General features: G+C 44.3%; 2 protein-coding genes across 11 annotated transcripts in view; one reads left to right on the top strand and one right to left on the bottom strand.

Moving 5' to 3' along the window:
- Positions 1–5,124: 5,124 nt before the first annotated feature.
- mrrf (mitochondrial ribosome recycling factor) lies at positions 5,125–20,657 on the bottom strand. Its single transcript, XM_021622676.2, has 7 exons — positions 20,574–20,657; positions 15,227–15,420; positions 14,797–14,952; positions 12,229–12,347; positions 7,066–7,157; positions 5,963–6,122; positions 5,125–5,779 (listed from the first exon to the last, which is right to left on the bottom strand). The coding sequence occupies exons 2-7, from the start codon at positions 15,408–15,410 to the stop codon at positions 5,702–5,704; spliced, it is 789 nt and encodes a 262-aa protein (XP_021478351.1). The 5' UTR covers positions 15,411–15,420; positions 20,574–20,657; the 3' UTR covers positions 5,125–5,701.
- The window catches only part of LOC118937626 (probable RNA-binding protein 18), a 30,162-nt gene continuing 29,283 nt past the window's right edge, over positions 20,077–20,955 (top strand). For 3 of the 10 annotated variants that reach the window (XR_005034881.1, XM_036936967.1, XM_036936969.1), the window contains exon 1: positions 20,078–20,907. The gene's annotated coding sequence lies outside the window, so the exon portion shown is untranslated. Of the gene's footprint in view, positions 20,908–20,955 lie in introns of all 10 variants that reach the window. The other 7 variants (XR_005034880.1, XM_036936970.1, XM_036936968.1 and 4 more) reach the window with 5 other exon arrangements.

The following is a 20,955-nucleotide window of genomic DNA, read 5'->3' as shown; positions in this document are numbered from 1 at the left end:
GTTTTCACTCAAAATCTCACGATACATGGCCCCATTCATTCTTTCCTTTACACGGATCAGTCGTCCTGGTCCCTTTGCAGAAAAACAGCCCCTCAGCATTCTTTGTCCTCCAAACATGACGAGTTGAGTTTTTACCAAAAAGTTAGAATTTGGTTTTATCTGACCATATGACATTCTCCCAATCTTCTTCTGGATCATCCAAATGCTCTCTTACAAACTTCAGACGGGCCTGGACATGTACTGGCTCAAGCAGGGGGACACGTCTGGCACTGCAGGATTTGAGTCCCTGGCGGCGTAGTGTGTTACTGATGATAGGCTTTGTTACTTTGTTCCCAGCTCTCTGCAGGTCATTCACTAGGTCCCCCCGTGTGGTTCTGGGATTTTTGCTCACCGTTCTTGTGATCATTTTGACCCCACGGGGTGAGATCTTGCGTGGAGCCCCAGATCGAGGGAGATTATCAGTGGTCTTGTATGTCTTCCATTTCCTAATAATTGCTCCCACAGTTGATTTCTTCAAACCAAGCTGCTTACCTATTGCAGATTCAGTCTTCCCAGCCTGGTGCAGGTCTACAATTTTGTTTCTGGTGTCCTTTGACAGCTCTTTGGTCTTGGCCATAGTGGAGTTTGGAGTGTGACTGTTTGAGGTTGTGGACAGGTGTCTTTTATACTGATAACAAGTTCAAACAAGTGCCATTAATACAGGTAACGAGTGGAGGACAGAGGAGCCTCTTAAAGAAGAAGTTACAGGTCTGTGCGAGCAAGAAATCTTGCTTGTTTGTAGGTGACCAAATACTTATTTTCCACCATAATTTGCAAATAAATTCATTAAAAATCCTACAATGTGATTTTCTGGATTTTTTTTCTAATTTTGTCTGTCATAGTTGAAGTGTAGCTATGATGAAAATTACAGGCCTCTCTCATCTTTTTACATGGGAGAACTTGCACAATTTGTGGCTGACTAAATACTTTTTTGCCCCGCTGTACCATACATACTGTAACAAAAGGGTTGTTGTGAGAGTGGGGGACTGAACTGAACACCTCCATACATTTTCAAATATAGCCTTAGCCATTTACTTATGAACGTATTAATGTCTGTGCTGTAGTAGGGGTCATATTAGCATAGGAACACAGAACATTGTCATTTATGATACCCCTGCCCCATCACACCCTCGCCGTGCTGATATCCTTGATTACAGTGTTCCCAGGGGATGATGTCAATTCCTCAGAGATAGGAACCATTGAGGGTACCAATCACTTAAGATTTAAAAAAATGGGGGGGAAGAAATCACGGCGGACATAAAGCTAAATATATAATTCCTCTTGTGCCGGTAATCACGACGTCCAGACGATTTGGAATGACGTTTTAAACGCTTCAGATTAAAGCCTCTCTCTGTTAGAAGGGGATCGGTCTTTCCTTACTGCGACGGGTGCACGGGCAGCCGAGCCCGTGGCGAGACGTGGCGAGACGTGCATGGACGCGCCCAGGGACCCCCCCAAACGAGCGCACGTTCCACCTGTGACACTGAAATGTCTCAAAGGCCAGGTCAACACAGTCATCACAGGCCACAATGCCAGGTCAACATAGTCATCACAGGCCACAATGCCAGGTCAACACAGTCATCACAGGCCAGGTCAACACAGGCCACAAGGCCAGGTCAACACAGGCCACAAGGCCAGGTCAACACAGACCACAAGGCCAGGTCAACACAGTTATCACAGGCCACAAGGCCAGATCAACACAGTTATCACAGGCCACAAGGCCAGGTCAACAGTTATCACTGGCCACAAGGCCAGATCAATATAGAGGAAATAAATGAAGCAGTTTTCTTCCCCAGTATTAGTTACCTGATGATTAAGATGCCCCACCTCCTGCTAATGGTGTTTCATATACGCAATAACAATTTCCATACTATAATAAATATTTCTGAGTGGGTGGAAAGGCTTATAAGGCCTAGATTAGACCCAGTAGAGCATCATATAGGCTCAACACCCTCTGCATTAATGTATATCAGTCATCCTACATACTCATTTGACCCTATGACCCCAGAGTCACACATTCCAGTCTTCAGATAGTCCTCACATGACATTCAATTAGCCCTGAACCGTATGCCTCCTTCACTCACGCCGCCAAACTTACCCTAGTAAAACTGACCTACCGATCCTCGACTTCGGCGATGTCATCTACAAAATAGCTTCCAATACTCTACTCAGCAAACTGGATGCAGTTTATCACAGTGCCATCCGTTTTGTTACTAAAGCACCTTATACCACCCATCACTGTGACCTGTATGCTCTAGTTGGCTGGCCCTCGCTACATATTCGTCGCCAGACCAACTGGCTCCAGGTCATCTACAAGTCCATGCTAGGTAAAGCTCCGCCTTATCTCAGTTCACTGGTCACGATGGCAACACCCACCCGTAGCACACGCTCCAGTAAGTGTATCTCACTGATCATCCCTAAAGCCAACACCTCATTTGGCCGCCTTTCGTTCCAGTTCTCTGCTGCCTGTGACTGGAACGAATTGCAAAAATCGCTGAAATTTGAGACTTTTATCTCCCTCACCAACTTCAAACATCTGCTATCTGAGCAGCTAACCGATCGCTGCAGCTGTACATAGTCTATCGGTAAATAGCCCACCCAATTTTACCTACCTCATCCCCATACTGTTTATATTTATTTACTTTTCTGCTCTTTTGCACACCAATACCTCTACCTGTACATTACCATCTGATAATTTATCACTCCAGTGTTAATCTGCAAAATTGTAATTATTCGCCTACCTCCTCATGCCTTTTGCACACAATGTATATAGACTCTTTTTTTTCTACTGTGTTATTGACTTGTTAATTGTTTACTCCATGTGTAACTCTGTGTTGTCTGTTCACACTGCTATGCTTTATCTTGGCCAGGTCGCAGTTGCAAATGAGAACTTGTTCTCAACTAGCCTACCTGGTTAAATAAAGGTGAAATAAATAAATAAAATAAAAAATAAATGCATAGCAGGCCATCAAAATTGTAGCCTATCACAGTAGACCTACAAGGGCACTCGTTCTTATCTGAAAACTGACTTAATTGTACTGAACAAAAATATAAAAACACAACATGCAACAACTTCAATGATTTTACAGAGTTTCAGTTCATATAAGGAAATCAGTATATTGAAATATATGAATTAGGTCTATGGCCTAAATCTATGGATTTCACAAGGATGGACAGGAGAGCAGCCATTGGTGGGCCTGGGATTCATATTTAGCCCATCCAACCAGAATTAGTTTTATCACACAAAAGGACTTTATTACAGACAGAAATACTCCTCATTTTCATCAGCTGTCCAGGTGACTGGTCTCAGATGATCCCGCAGGTGAAGTCGTCGGATGTGGAGGTCCTGGGCTGGCGTGGTCACAAGTGGTCTGCAGTTGTGAGGGCCCGGCTGGATGTACCGCCAAATTCTCTAAAACAAAGTTAGAGGCGGCTTATGGTAGAGAATTGAACATTCCATTCTCTGGCAGCAACTCTGGTGGACATTCCTGCAGTCAGCTGTGGCATTGTGTTATGTGACAAAAATGCACATTTTAATGGCCTTTGCCCCCAGCACAAGGTGCACCTTTGTAATGATCATGCAGTTTAATTAACTTGTTGATATGTCACACTTGTCAGGTGGATGGATTATCTTGGCAAAGGGGAAATGCTCACTAACAGGGATGTAAACATATTTGTAAACAATATGAGAGAAATAAGCTTTTTGTGAGTATGGAACATTTCTGGTGATCTTTAAAATCAGCTCATGAAACAGGGGAACTTTACATGTTGCGTTTATATTTTTGTTCAGTATATTTCAAACACATCACCAAATATGAATTGCAGATCAGAAACTGTACAGAGCCTATTATTTTTAGTCTGTGCCTATCCCTCCAATTTAGCTCCCCTCTCTCCTAACACCTAACATCTTTCTGAACATCAAATCCATGATAATGTACAGTCTGATTTACATATGCAGTGAATCTTCCCCTATGACACAAACTGCCGGGCTGAAAGTCATCCCATCACACCAGAGGTGTATTCTACATCATCACTGATTGGATTCTTGATGAGATTGTCGGGTGGCTCATACACTTCACAGGGTGAAGGCGCGATAGAAATGTGTCCCATATGCCTATGGCCGCTGAAGTGCTTCACTGCCCTCTCTCTCGCTCTCTCTCGCCCTCGTTACCACCATTCAGGAACATGGGCTGGGTGTTGGGTGTGTAATCAGAGCGGCACTGGCAGGGAGGTTTGATCACCTGCACAACCCCTCTGCCAGCCGTTAGTGAAGTATACTCACCAAACCTAACCGGTATATCAATGTTACACCATTGTCACAAGCATCTCACAAGACTCCAAAACTGTATAATTCAAACATGCAAAATCTGCATGTAAAGTACGAGGACAAGGCCCCTGCGAGATACTTACAGTTCCTTGCTTCAACTGAAATAATGTAACATCAGGGACTACAGCCAGGTAGTTACAGTAAGTCTCCTTACTTTAACCTCCCAGCCAGATGTTGGTGTCCAAAGGGAGTGCACTAACACTGTCAATTCAAAAGTTTACTGAGCCAATTAGACTCGTGCCGCTGGTAAAAATGTACAAGAAAATCAATTTCCTCTCTCCTCACCGTCCCTCTATTCCATGGCAGCAGTAGTAAAACACAGCGAGGCTGCGAGCGGAGGACCAGTAATTCAGTTGATAAATGTCAAATGAAATTAAAGTATTCAGCTGAAAGCAATTTCCAGAGCTGCGTTCGGGGCCAGGGACTTGAGTCTTTCACTCCTCCATCGATCATGTTCTGGGCCAAGGTACACAATGCCCCCAAATTACTGACATATGGACCCAGACTCACAAGAAACACTGCCAGGTCCCTCATCTGTGCACTCCTCTAAACTGTTGTTTATCCAATGACCATCTGTGTGTGTGTGTGTAGCATCTCAGGCCAAGCAAACCACCATATTAAGACCCTGCCTAATAGATGAATGGTGTGATACATTATGATTTAGTACAGAGCAAGAAAGTAGACCATTACCACTCACTAATCTAACATCTAACTAACATCAAAGGTAAAGAAGAAAGAACAGAGGACGTACAAAGCAGTGTTTCAGGTAATGGCACCCATACAGAATGGTAGTAGCCACTTTATTGTTTTGTCATTGGTAGCTGTAGGATTAATCCTGGACAAACTGACAGAACGAATCAGTGAGTTTGGTGTGGCGTTACAAGGGTTGCAGTCACCATGTCGAGAGGCTGCTTCCAAGTGGAAGGAAACAAAAATGTCACGTGTAAAATAGCTGAACTATCCCTTTAAGGGTGAATCTGAAACAAACCCTGGCACCACGTAGATATCTCTTCTTCCTGTCCTCTGGGAGATTGTCTCTGTCTCAGAGGTGCTTCCTACATAAACACAGCTCTCTGTAGCATCAGTTTGATTAGGAGGCTCCCAGAAGCCATTAAAATACCATTTCTCCCCTCTGTGTTTGTTTGAAGACGAGAGTGAGTGAGGAACCCAGCAGCCGCTGTTGTGCAATGCCAACTTCTGGAACACACAAACAAGCCCCCAACGAGCGCCAAACAAACCTCCAACTAGTGTCCAGTATCGTGTCCAGTCATATATGCAGGAGGAACCGTTCCAAACGTGACAGTATCAAAAATAAAGGTGTGGTGCTGTTAGTCGTCACCCCAGCAGCTCTTTCGTCTTGGTAGTCAACTGCTTGTCTACATCTGCTGCAAAGCTGTCCGCCATCTGCCCAACCTGAGAGAGGTGGAGAACAGACACATTCTTATTAGACAACTATTAATATTATAGAAATACTGTAAAACGATACGGGGTGCCACAAAAAACAGTAAGGATTCATCTGAACGTTTGTAGCCTTTGACTATTATAACCATTGTATTTCTGTCCTCCGATAGGAGACAGGTTGAGGGATCTCAGTACCTGTTTCTCCACCAATCGGATGGTGTCCTCGGAGACGGTGTCCTTGGCCTTCTTCACCTGAGTGATAGCGTTGGACCTCACCCTCCTCAGAGACTCCTTGGCCTTGTTACCGAACTGCTTAGCTAGCTTAGCCAGGTTCTCCCTGTGTTCCCGCGTGACCCTGCATGGACACATTAGCACACAGTGTTACGAGCGATAAACACACACACAGTCACACGCACAAAGCATGAATACACACACACAAAGCATGAATACACACACGCACAAACACACTGTTTAATATTCTCTCTATGGGAGAAAGTAGGCACAAATCATATTAATGCCCAAAGCATTAAATTCCTTAAAACAATACCTGGCTAAATGACTGGCTCTCTGTGCCACAAAAAAATACAAAAATAAACGTATTATGGTCACAGAACAGTCAACAACTTTGTTTTGCTGGTGTAACAGCTAACACTTTATTTTCTGTAATTGGTATTTTTGCCTGGGACTATTTGCAAACAATCCAAGAGTGGTGTCTATTTACTGCAAACAATAATGTGTAATTACTGATTCTGGGCCAATCAAGACGCTCGCTCTCTTTAGAAATGCAAATGTTGTTGCGTGCTGAGACTGATTGCAGAGGAAGGCGGCGTCCGTCTGTCCGTCCCCCTATCCTGCGCTGCCAGACAAGCACCTGCTGCTGAGCGTACTTATTAATCACACAGCCTGCATCCCTAATGTATTCACTACAGGGTCAAAAGCAGTGCACTACATAGGGAGTAGTGTGCCATTTGTGACGTACCCACATGTTTTTGTGGTTAAGCGAATGACGGCTGCACATCAAGCTATTTGATTTGGCAGGGAGCAGAATTGGTCAGAGAACTGAAGTTGTACAACTGTTACAGTTGGGTGACAGTCAGATAAATGTGTCAGACACTCCTGGAAACCACAGACAGATCCATGCATTTCTTTACAAGGAGACAGATGGTCAGGGAAGGGACTGACGAGATAATTCATTACTGGAAAGAGAAAAAGTAGGAGGATAAAATATAAAGACATGGAGAGAAATGGTAAAACAGAGAGAGTAGAGACAGTGTTCTGGCCCAGCCTGGTTGACTCACTTGGGAATGGCCACCCTGATTATGGTTCCGTCCACCTCAGGGTTGAGTTTCATGCTGCTCTCTCGTAGGGCGCGGGTGGCAGCAGCCACAGCCTGGGGACACAAACACACATTCGACCTGAACCTAATGACTGCCAGCTGGGACTGGGGCAGGAGTACTCTCACTGCAGACACAGGCGGTCCTTGGTCATGCTGGCTTTGATCCATGGCGAGCTGGGTGAACTGTGTAGAATCTCTGGTAGAGGGGGTTGGGGGGGGGCTAGGGTGTGTGTGTGGGGAGCACATGCAGTGTGAAAGTGCTGTGGGATGCTGTCAGAGCGGGGTCTCCTGGGAACAGGGGGGGGGGGGGGGTCCTGGCTGGGTACTCACTATGCATTGGAAAAGGAGATTCTGAGTAGCTTCTTTCCACTATAGAATATATTCTATACAGCACAACAGTCTGGTAGACAACAGAATCATTATCTAGGATATGTATGTTACAACTAACTGTCTGGTAGACAACAGTCATTATCTAGGAGATGTATGTTACAACTAACTGTCTGGTAGACAACAGTCATTATCTAGGAGATGTATGTTACAACTAACTGTCTGGTAGACAACAGAATCATTATCTAGGAGATGAATGTTAGAACTAACTGTCTGGTAGACAACAGAATCATTATCTAGGAGATGTATGTTACAACTAACTGTCTGGTAGACAACAGAATCATTATCTAGGAGATGTATGTTACAACTAACTGTCTGGTACACAACAGTCATCATGTAGGAGATGTATGTTAGAACTAACGGTCTGGTAGACAACAGAATCATTATCTAGGAGATGTATGTTACAACTAACTGTCTGGTAGACAACAGTCATTATCTAGGAGATGTATGTTTACCAGACCGTTAGGTCTGGTAGACAACAGAATCATTATCTAGGAGATGTATGTTACAACTAACTGTCTGGTACACAACAGTCATTATCTAGGAGATGTATGTTTACCAGACCGTTAGGTCTGGTAGACAACAGAATCATTATCTAGGAGATGTATGTTACAACTAACTGTCTGGTAGACAACAGTCATTATCTAGGAGATGTATGTTACAACTAACTGTCTGGTACACAACAGTCATTATCTAGGAGATGTATGTTTACCAGACCGTTAGGTCTGGTAGACAACAGAATCATTATCTAGGAGATGTATGTTACAACTAACTGTCTGGTAGACAACAGTCATTATCTAGGAGATGTATGTTACAACTAACTGTCTGGTACACAACAGTCATTATCTAGGAGATGTATGTTTACCAGACCGTTAGGTCTGGTAGACAACAGAATCATTATCTAGGAGATGTATGTTACAACTAACTGTCTGGTAGACAACAGTCATCATCTAGGAGATGTATGTTTACCAGACCGTTAGTTCTGGTAGACAACAGAATCATTATCTAGGAGATGTATGTTACAACTAACTGTCTGGTACACAACAGTCATCATCTAGGAGATGTATGTTACAACTAACTGTCTGGTACACAACAGTCATCATCTAGGAGATGTATGTTACAACTAACGGTCTGGTACACAACAGTCATCATCTAGGAGATGTATGTTACAACTAACTGTCTGGTAGACAACAGTCATTATCTAGGAGATGTATGTTACAACTAACTGTCTGGTACACAACAGTCATTATCTAGGAGATGTATGTTAGAACTAACGGTCTGGTACACAACAGTCATTATCTAGGAGATGTATGTTAGAACTAACGGTCTGGTACACAACAGTCATTATCTAGGTGATGTATGTTACAACTAACTGTCTGGTACACAACAGTCATTATCTAGGAGATGTATGTTAGAACTAACGGTCTGGTACACAACAGTCATTATCTAGGTGATGTATGTTACAACTAACTGTCTGGTACACAACAGTCATTATCTAGGAGATGTATGTTAGAACTAACGGTCTGGTAGACAACAGTCATTATCTAGGAGATGTATGTTAGAACTAACGGTCTGGTACACAACAGTCATTATCTAGGTGATGTATGTTACAACTAACTGTCTGGTACACAACAGTCATTATCTAGGAGATGTATGTTAGAACTAACGGTCTGGTAGACAACAGTCATTATCTAGGAGATGTATGTTAGAACTAACGGTCTGGTAGACAACAGTCATTATCTAGGAGATGTATGTTAGAACTAACGGTCTGGTACACAACAGTCATTATCTAGGAGATGTATGTTAGAACTAACGGTCTGGTAGACAACAGAATCATTATCTAGGAGATGTATGTTACAACTAACGGTCTGGTAGACAACAGTCATTATCTAGGTGATGTATGTTACAACTAACTGTCTGGTACACAACAGTCATTATCTAGGAGATGTATGTTACAACTAACTGTCTGGTACACAACAGTCATTATCTAGGAGATGTATGTTAGAACTAACGGTCTGGTAGACAACAGAATCATTATCTAGGAGATGTATGTTACAACTAACTGTCTGGTACACAACAGTCATCATGTAGGAGATGTATGTTAGAACTAACGGTCTGGTAGACAACAGAATCATTATCTAGGAGATGTATGTTACAACTAACTGTCTGGTAGACAACAGTCATTATCTAGGAGATGTATGTTTACCAGACCGTTAGTTCTGGTAGACAACAGAATCATTATCTAGGAGATGTATGTTACAACTAACTGTCTGGTAGACAACAGTCATTATCTAGGAGATGTATGTTACAACTAACTGTCTGGTACACAACAGAATCATTATCTAGGAGATGTATGTTACAACTAACTGTCTGGTACACAACAGTCATCATCTAGGAGATGAATGTTAGAACTAACGGTCTGGTAGACAACAGAATCATTATCTAGGAGATGTATGTTAGAACTAACGGTGGTTGGACAGAAAGGAGAGGTGCCCGAGGGAGAGCGTCAGAAACAGGGAAGACAGAAAGGAGAGGTGCCCGAGGGAGAGCGTCAGAAACAGGGAAGACAGAAAGGAGAGGTGCCCGAGGGAGAGCGTCAGAAACAGGGAAGACAGAAAGGAGAGGTGCCCGAGGGAGAGCGTCAGAAACAGGGAAGACAGAAATGAAAGGTGCCCGAGGGAGAGCGTCAGAAACAGGGAAGACAGAAAGGAGAGGTGCCCGAGGGAGAGCGTCAGAAACAGGGAAGACAGAAAGGAGAGGTGCCCGAGGGAGAGTGTTGAACGGTGTTTCCTCCGACACATTGGTGCAGCTGTCTTCCAGGTAAAGTGGTTGGGTGTTAAGAAGCGCGGCTAGGCGGGTCATGTTCCGGAGGCCTCTCCAGAGCCCGTTGGGGAGTTGCAGTGATGGGACAAGATTGTAATCACGAAATTGGGGAGAAAAAGGGGGTTAAAAATGAATGATTAAATAAACAGCTTCTCCCATTCTCTGGTTCTCTCCTATTCTCAAGTTACTCCAGAGAGCCATCCCATACCTCTGTTTGATTGTTCTCAGTACTGAATTCATCATTACTTCCTACAGCTCTAGCCATTAGGGAAAAGTGGGGGAATGCTGTGCTCTGTTCTAGCCAGCTCTGTAAACACCAGGCATGTTCTGGTTAATATGTTAAATTGTGAATAAACACAGCCAGTTCAAAGCCACAGTCCAACCAAGAGGAATGAACAGAGCCAAAGTAAACAGCTGGTTAATGATGTTGAGGATCCCACACAGGCCTTTTACACCCTCTTTGTTCCTTCAGATCTAAGTGGTTTAATTCATGCTGCCATCACCACTGCACAACAGACACTGGGGGTTTGCAGTAACACTGAACTGCAGTACTGAATGGCTGGAAAACAATGGTCTCTCGTTAGGTTCATGGGTAATTGATGTGAATAATTATAATCCTATTTGCTCTGGGTGCTGTGCAGTCACCCCTGTGTTGCCTTAGCAGGGCTGTTAAGACTATTAGGTAATGGGAGTGCTTTTGTCACTTCTTGGTTAGACTACTGCAATGCTCTACTTTCTGGCTACCCGGATAAAGCACTAAATCAACTTCAGTTAGTGCTAAATACGGCTGCTAGAATCCTGACTAGAACCCAAAAATGTGATCATATTGCTCCAGTGCTAGCCTCTCTACACTGACTTGTTAAGGCAAGTGCTGATTTCAAGGTTTTACTGCTTACCTACAAAGCATTACATGGGCCTGCTCCTACCCATCTCCTACCCGTTGGTCCTGCCGTTCACACCCTGGGTTCATGCCAAGGGGGAGATCTTTTGCCTCGTCTCAGGATGGTAAGTTGGTGGTTAAAGACATCCCTCTAGTGGTGTGGGGGCTGTGCTTTGGCAAAGTGGGTGGGGTTATATCCTGCCTGTTTGGCCCCATTCAGGGGTAACGTCGGACGGGGCCACAGTGTCTCCCGACCCCTCCCGTCAGCCTCCAGTATTTATGCTACAGTAGTTTGTGGGGGGGGGGGGGGTCTCTGATAATGACAATATGCTTATCCGCATGAGTTTACCCGTATGAGTATTCACAAAAACAAATCTGCAAATCTAAAAGCTGTGATCTCTCATGAATTATGTATTAGTACACCTACGGTGACAAGAGTACTATGTTCCAGGTTCATCTGCTCATGTAGTACTCTGCAGTACTAAATGGATCTGAGCCAAGGCCAAAGAGCATCAAGCTCCCTTTAAAACTGATCCCAGAATTAGACAGGGACAACCCTCATTAACAACATAGGATGCTGGAGGGAGAAAAGACCAGGGGAAGGAGAAACACAGGGAGAAGAGGGAAAGAGTTGTTCCGTTTCAGTGTGTCTGTGAGAAAGAGAGAATCTATTGGAGCAGTTAGCTCTCCTCCTTCCCAGAGGGCAAAGCGCGGTCACTTCCTGCTGATGACAGCTGACCACAGAGTCTTGGCATTTGTTTCAATCTTATCCCAGAACAAAGAGCTTCCCTGAACCATTGATCACTAACCGACTCAAGTTTCAGAGAAGGAGAAAGGAGTAAGAGAACGAGAGAGATCGATGGAGGTTGTGTGTCGACACTTAACACTGCTCAACCTTCCATGCACTGGATGAGACAAGAGTAGGCGATTTCAGTCCACGTTTCTAAAATGACATGCCAATTTCAAAATGTGTTGCCATCAGCCCAGAGTGTGGTTCATACAGTGTGTGTCTGTACTGTGCATTTGTGAGCTCACCTCTGGGAAACCAGTCATGTTGACCACGATGAGCTGAGGGGACTTCATGGAGATCTGACCCAGCTGGTTCAGTGGGAACTTGCCGTCTGCCGTGGACACCACGATGTGATCCAGAGCTCCTGAAAACCCAAAAGGACCAGGGCCCGTATTCATACAGCAGGTCAGAGTAGGAGTGCCGACCTAGGATCAGGTTCCCACTGTCCATGTCATGTTACTCCTCTGAGATGCTTTATGAACAGAATATAAAAACAATACAGATAATTCTTGAGTCGCAGCATAAAACAAGACATGACCAAGACAACTAAACCGTTGTATGATCACTATGAAGCCTCAGACTGTTGGCAGAGTGGGATGCAGGTTTGGTTTCAGCTGGGGTGCAGGAGGTACCCCCCCAACCCTCATCTCCTCTCTCGGTCACCCCCTAACAGTGCAGACTGCAGAACCAAAGCTTCAACATGGGTCTCCTCTTCTCATATGGCTTACCTCAGACGCTGCTGTTTCCTCCCTCGCCGTCCTCTGGCTTACATCACCAACTCTATCCCTCGCTAGTGGAGAAGTGTGGAGGGTGGGGTGGACCATAGAGTAATCTACCTTTTTTAGCCTGTGTTACTCGAGCCCTAACCTCGTCTCCAGGCTAACTGCTAGAGCCGGCTGGTCGACCAGAGACGACCTGGCTGCCTGCACATCTGCTAGCGCTTCCAGAGGGCACACAGCAATTTCCTAAACGGCATGAGGAGGGATGAGGATCGACTGGAAAGCCATTAGTCAAATGGACTCTTCCTGGTCAGGGCACAGGCAGTTGACCCAACATGGCAGAAGGTAGACTACTAGTCAACAATACAGGCCTTCTCCAAAAATAAAAATAAACATTTACCATGGGTTTTGTTCAGTAGGGCACACTGTAGAAAAACATTTTGCAACAGAATACAAAAATGTTTTCTTACAGGACATATTCAGGTAAGAGCTTTCCTCTCTCTAGTTCTCAACCCGACCCGGGGTTCCTCATGATAAAGTCCCATCAGACAGCAGACTTCCAGGTGGATCCTGTGTGACTTTACACTGGCGATGTTTAGTGGGTGGGTGCCCTGGGATCATGAGCTCTAGCCTGGGGTACCTTATGATCGTGAGGATGACATTAACTAGTTGTTTTGAACTATGGAAGCTAATGCTCTGACCCATCTCTGGGAGACAGACTGGGGTTGTAAATGTGTGTTTGTGGGTTGAGGATGTCTGGCATCCAGACCGGTTACATATAAGGGTTGGGAAAATGCTCGTTTCAGTATATTCATCTGAGGCAGTATACACCGAGCTGTTCAGGGAGGACTGGATAGCCTGACGTTAGTCCAACGTTCCCATGGACAAGAGAGGTTAGTCTTCCAGCAGAGAAACAGAGTAACAGGCTGTAATACCTCCACGCTGACTGCGAGTACCCAGATGCCTGGTTCACCGTATTAACATGTCCTATACAACAGCCCTTCCTTCAGCTAAGCTGACTTTAATGAGGCACAGATGAGACTATCGAACACACACAAGAACAAAATGATGTCATGATTCCCCCCATTCCAGAATCTTTCCAGTCAGAATTTCTGTCAGCTCTAAATCCTGCTGCTTCCACAGATTACTGTGCATCTGGACAGAGGGGCAAAGAGGGGGAGGAGGGGGGAAGAGGGTAAGGATGAAGAATAGAAGGAGACTGTAAGGAGAGAGGGATGGAGAAGGTGAGGGAGGAAGGAAGAGGGGAGGGGTATTTAATCGGTGTATAAATCCTGGTATTACAGCTTCCTCCCCCTGGGGCCCTCCCTTCAGCTCCCCTCTCAGGGTTGGTCTGCCACGAGGGGAGAGGGGGAGGCTTTGAACTGGATGTAGTTCAGGAAACAGGGTCAAGGTAAAGGGCAGGGATCACTCTTCCCTCCCCTAAGGCCATTTGTCAGGGAGAAAGTAAACAGATGGAGATGCACTTTTTCCTCATCTTTTAACCAACAATCAATAGTGAAAACCAACAGTTGACTTTGGTCTTTTAAAGCTTACAAAGAAGGACAACACTTAAACGTCAGGCCTTCAGAGCTTTGCATCCCTCATTGAAACATCAGACAGTGGTACTGACAGGTACCACTAATGACAGAACCGAAAGGCATCCTCTACTGACAGAACCGAAAGGCATCCTCTACTGACAGAACCGAAAGGCATCCTCTACTGACAGAACCGAAAGGCATCCTCTACTGACAGAACCGAAAGGCATCCTCTACTGACAGAACCGAAAGGCATCCTCTACTGACAGAACCGAAAGGTATCCTCTACTGACAGAACCGAAAGGTTTCCTCTACTGACAGAACCGAAAGGTTTCCTCTACTGACAGAACCGAAAGGTTTCCTCTACTGACAGAACCGAAAGGTTTCCTCTACTGACAGAACCGAAAGGTTTCCTCTACTGACAGAACCGAAAGGTTTCCTCTACATAATCTCAGCACCTAGAACCGAGTGCACTGGCCAGATAATCAACCGTCGGTCATGAGAGACTATCCTCTCCATGGAAATAGCCCCTACCTTACAGTCCACGGCCCCTACACACCTGGAGAGGTTCTGATGCTCAGGTTGCGGCTGAAGTCGTCCTTCAGGGTGGTGAGGACGGCGGCCATATCCTCCTTCGTTTCCTCCAGACTGATGATGTCCTCCACCAGCGAGGAGTTGATGTTCACTTTGGAAGCCTGGCCCTTTGCTGCCTTAGCTGAGGGAAGAAATAAAAGCAGGCGGTCTTCAGAAAGACTTCAAAAGGGGAATAACAGAAGGAGAGGATGGAGAGGAGGGCTGGTAGTCTTGTCTATCACTGTTATTACAAATAAAAGCAAGACACAGTGAAGTGGGGTTTTCAACCTCCTGAATGTTCTGACCACTTCAGTAGGTCTTGATCCCTACCACTATATTTCCTTTGATGGGAACACTGCTAGCTAAATCCTTCAGCTAAAATAAAAAGCTACTGAGGCAAGCGGCCCTCCACTCACCTTTACTCTTCTTGGTGGCGTAGAAGCGTACGCAGGAGGCAGCAGGGGGGACCATGTTTTGATGAAAGATATTTGGGAGCAGCAGTTGGACCCTGGAGATGACTACCAGCTGAGGAGACCTCACCATGGGGACGAGGGATCGGCACAAAGCCGGCCGCATTAGGCCCAGCAGACTCAGTGTCATAGCTGTCAGACTGTGACAAGGAGAAATAAAGAAACATCAAAGATGAATGGACAACACATGATTACTGTCTGATGATAAAACATGACTGTCAAGCTAATAAAAACACTAAAGCTATGAAGTGATCAGATATCAGTTTGTAGATCTGGTTACAATTCTCTTTTCATCGTGCAGCGATCCTATGGAAGTACTGTACCACGCATGTACAGTAGTAGCATCTGTAATACTAACCAGAAGGTGTCTGTCTATCTACATACTGTATACTACTGCTTCAATTACAACAGTATGAGTCATAACTAGGGTTGCACATTTTGGGGAATATTCAGAGGTGGAAACTGTCTGTGGGAATTAATGGAAATATATGCAAATTAATATTAATACCATTTAAAATGTAGATGTTTCTTGCATTGGCTAAATTTACCATATCACATGGAGCCAGAAACACAAAACTTTACCTTATAAGTAGACAATCCCAAATTATGAAATCCTTCCTTTAGAAATAAAAATGTAGTAACAAACTGAACTTTAATTAAATGAGTTGACTCTTCACATGGGACGTTGGACTAGTAACCGTAAGGTTGCAGGATCAAATCCCCGAGCTGACAAGGTAAAAATCTGTCGTTCTGCCCCTGAACAAGGCAGTTAAACCCACTGTTCCTAGGCCGTCATTGAACATAAAAATGTGTTCTTAACTGACTTGCCTAGTTAAATATAAGGTCAATTAAACATGGGATGATTTCACTGAACTAAAGGGAATATGGGATGATCCCTCGCAACTACCAAATATGTTTTCAACATCAGAAATGAGAGTCTAGAAACTAAGGCTTTGGTCGTCTTCCTCTCAGGCTTCCATGTCTTCTCCCTGGACCTCCTCAATGTCCACCTCTTGATCATCAGACTGAGGTCTCATCTTCACTGTCACTTTCCAACCATGAGGATGGCTTGTTGTAAGGCTCAAAAAGCCTCAAATTTGCCTGGATGGCCACCAATTTTTCAACCCTTGTATCGGTCAGCCTGTTGCGTACTTTGGTGTGTGTGTTCCCAAACAAGGACCAGTTGCACTCTGAGGCTGCTGATGTTAGAGGGATTTGGAGGATGGAGGCAACAGGGGAAAGAGCCTCAGATCCACAAAGTCCCTTCCACCAGGTGGCTGATGAGATATGTTGGCATGACTGCCATATTGTATCTCCCATCCTCGATGGGGCTGTCCATATCGGCAGACTGTGATATGGCCATTTCTCGGAGACTCCTTCCCCTCCAGGAGACTGTCAAACATGATGACAACACCATCCCAACGGGTGTTGCTGGGCAGCTTCAATGTGGTGCTCTTATTCTTCTCACTTTGCTTGGTGAGGTAGATCGCTACTATAACTTGTTGACCCTTCACATACCTAACCATTTCCTTGGCTCTCTTGTAGAGTGTATCCATTGTTTTCAGTGCCATGACGTCCTTGAGGAACAGATTCAATGCATGAGCAGCACAGCCAATGGGTGTGATGTGAGGGTAGAACTCCTCCACTTTAGACCAAGCAGCCTTCATCTTCCCAGCATTGTGGGTCACCGGTGCAAATACCTTCTGTGGTCCAAGGTCATTGATGACTGTGGTCTTGCATGATGTCTACTTTAATACTAATTAGCATTTTCGAATCAGTGTAAATAGAGCCGAATATTGATACACATCCGAGAGAAATTCACAGGGTTATCAAAACGTCACGCCAGGGTAAGTCTACACAAACACAGCCTTTATTTTAAATGTTTCTAACATTCCCTATGGAAAAATGATTAGAACCATTTCCCTGTTTGACCGCTAGGTTTTATGGGTATGACACCTCCACTGTAGGGCTCTAAACAGTCAAATCAATCTGTTACAAATTCCCTCCCAGGGACTCTTAAGGGCTATTTATACCCTATGGAGACAGGCCTTGCGGAGACAGACCCTACGGAGACAGACCCTACGGAGACAGACCCTACGGAGCGTAGCGTCGCAATGTCATTTTTCATCACAAAAGGGGCGGCCCCAAAGTACAGCACTCCAACAATCGACGTTCTGCAGTGCCATATTAAAAAGTGCAACAAGCCGTGTAATGGAGCAGTGTTGTGTAGGCAATGAAGCTCACTTGGTTCCTTGATTTGATCTATAGGCTATGCATCAAAGTAACCCATTTTACAGGTTTCCACACAAACCTTAAGCACACCCTCTCATTCTAACAGCCCTCTCTCTGGGACACAAACTCTGTGACTTTTCTAACTCCTGCAGTAGGCTCCCCTCCTCCGCTGGAGCTTAGCAGGCTAGGCTATGGGTAGTAAACTGGCCCTTCACACCTCTGGCCATAGCCATCGATTGGTCGCTAGGGGTCAGGGGCCTTATCACACAGAGGGGTCAGCCAATCATAGGCAGTCATCTTGGGTCCCAGATCCCCAACTCCTGTCTCCTTTTTATTTATGTATTTTATTTCACCTTTATTTAACCAGGTAGACTAGTTGAGAACAAGTTCTCATTTACAACTGCGAACTGGCCATGAATAAAGCAAAGCAGCTCAAGACATAACAGAGTTACACATGGAATAATCAAACATACAGTCAATAACACATTTGAAAAAGTATATATATATATATATATATATATATATATATATATATATATATATATATATATATATATATATATATATATATATATATATATATATATATATATATATATATATATATACACACAGTGTGTGCAATTGAGGTAAAATAAGGGAGCTACGGCAATAAATAAGCCATGGTGGTGAAGTAATTACAATATAGCAATTAAACATTGAAGTGATTGATGTGCAAGTAGATACTGGGGTGCAAAGGAGCAAGATAAATAAATAAATACAGTATGGGGATGAGGTAGTTGGATGGGCTATTTACAGATGGGCTATGTACAGGTGCAGTGATCTGTGAGCTGCTCTGACAGCTGGTTCTTAAAGCTAGTGAGGGAGATATGAATCTCTAGCTTCAGTGATTTTTGCAGTTCGTTCCAGTCATTGGCAGCAGAGAACTGTTAAGAAAGGCAGCCAAAGGAGGAATTGGCTTTGGGGGTGAATAGTGAGAAATACCTGCTGGAGAGCATGCTACGGATGAGTGCTGCTATGGTGACCAGTGAGCTGAGATAAGGCGGGGCTTTACTTAGCAGAGACTTGTAGATGACCTGGAGCCAGTGGGTTTGGCGACGAGTATGAAGCGAGGGCCAGCCAACGAGAGCATACAGGTCGCAATGGTGGGTAGTATATGTGGCTTTGGTGACAAAACAGATGGCACTGTGATAGACTGCATCCAATTTGTTGAGTAGAGTGTTAGAGGCTATTTTGTAAATGACATCGCCAAAGTCGACGATCAGTAGCATGGTCAGTCCTTCAAGCAGTCAGAGAGCGCAGCAAACTCATCTCTATCCAGCACAACAACCACTGGACTCTTCTCTCTGGACTTGTGGGATGTGTGCATGCACAAAAACCACTACCTTTCCATGTACATTTCAACTGTGTGCATGTCAATAAAGTATCCTTGTGTGTAACTTTGAGGTTGACTTATTCCCCTCTGACGGGGGGGAGGTGCTAGTCAGTGGGTCACAGATCAGTCCAAACAAAGAGTCACCATCTTTCACAACAACAAAAAACATATAGTTCTGAAAATTGCTCTTTCAGATCTTTAACACACTTCACAACATTTCCCCCCCAGGGACATTTTTCCTGAGGCAGGGGATCTCCATTCCAGGGTGCAGAACAGAAGAGCTCAGCAGCCACCCACCAAAACTCCCTCAAACTCTACTCATCCATGAGGGTCTTTCTGAACCGTGCCTTTCATTGGCAACGGGTGTGAACAACCAGCCGTGTATCATACCCTGGATGACTTCCTCCATTGTGTGTGATGAACACACCGTTAAGAGAAATGGGGCACTATACTATCACGCAGGTGGATACACACTGTCAACGTCACTCTCGTAAATCACCTCAACAGAATGTTTGTGTCCCATTTCCTACATAGGACTCTGCTTAAAAGTAGTGCACTATATAAGGAATAGGGTGCCATTTGGGACACACCCTGCATCTGGGTGAGGGGCTTGGCTTCTAGTCATAATACCACCTTGCTTTGTGTGTGTATAGAGACTGAACATTAAGCAGGCAGGGGGATCCAGCACAGCCTCACCTGAAACATCTGTGTTGTGTACAGTCTGTAGCTCTTTACTCTATCAATACTATCTGGGCCAGAAGGCAGAGACCATACACATGGTTTATTCTCTAAACAAACCCAGGTTGGCTGCGATTGTATCACTCCCTTCACAAAGCCAGCAGCCGGCCGCCTCCCTGACAAACACCGCTAGTAGTAACGCTACAGGAAGAGATAGTTTTTTTAAAAGCATGACTCTTTTGTGTCTCCCCTGAGCGTCAGTGTTTATCATAGATATAACCATTGGCCGTGCCTCTGAGTCCAGTGGAAGGGATAGAGGGGGGGATGATGGTTGTCTTTACACGTGAAGTGAAGCAGAAAAACTGTAGCACAGGTGTTCAGTGAGATATTGTATCTCTTTGATATTTCATAAAACGGCAAGGGGCCAGTTGGCATGCCCACATTGCATGACACCTCTGAATAATTCATGTTTATGTTGTTTTAACAGTTTAATTCTGATTGTAAAATTGATGCCCTGTTACACTGGACTAAGGACTTTTAATTCAGAACAACAAAGAACAAATGCAGTCAGAATACTTCCCTTTAATTAAAGGGCACGCCATCTTTCTACTCGCCTAAGGGCACTATTTGGCTCCCATATTATTTAACCTTAATTTGACTAGGCACTTGCCTAGTCAGTTAATTAAGAACAAATTCGGATTTACAATGACGGCCTACTTCAGTTGGCTATATATCAATAATATCACTCATGCATGTTACACAATGTTAAACAAAAGCAAGCTAGCTAATATGATAGCAATGCCTCCATAGTCTTTGATGATATTTAACTAAAGCTAGCTAGCTAAACGGTGGTGGCATTTAGCTATAGAAAGGTCGTTGCGTACGCAGTCGAACTAAAACATAAATAATGGATCAATGCAGGAGAATATTTGGGATTGGAACATGTTTACATTGTAACTACTAGCTATATCAAGAACAATTGTCCTACATTTTAAAGTAGTTACTTACTTATATCTTGTCAAATGTGTCTACTTGCACATGGCTGTGACGAGCATAGGAAAAAGTTGAACCTGACGCTGTGTTCGTCGTCATCATACATTAAATGCTATGTGTAGACTGTCATTAATTTGTGTGCTCTCAAAGGGGTGAGGTTGTGCACAACGTCATTAAATGGCGCCTTTGTTTTGCAATCTTGCGGCTAGCAGTTAGCTCACCGGAGTACTGTGTACCGAAGTATTTTAACGAAATTTTAGATGTCTATTGACGTACTATATGTACAGTAATCACCAGACGTGGAGTAGTTGAACTGTTCGCTGTCAGGCGAAAGTTTCTACCGAATAGGGTAAGTTAAACGTCTGATACAAACACGTTAGCTCTATGGCAAAGGCTC

The sequence above is a fragment of the Oncorhynchus mykiss genome, chromosome 12 (assembly GCF_013265735.2).
Source record: "Oncorhynchus mykiss isolate Arlee chromosome 12, USDA_OmykA_1.1, whole genome shotgun sequence".
Taxonomy (NCBI): Eukaryota; Metazoa; Chordata; class Actinopteri; order Salmoniformes; family Salmonidae; genus Oncorhynchus; species Oncorhynchus mykiss.
Note: the sequence above shows the minus strand (reverse complement) of the source record. Positions and strands in the feature narration are given on the sequence as shown.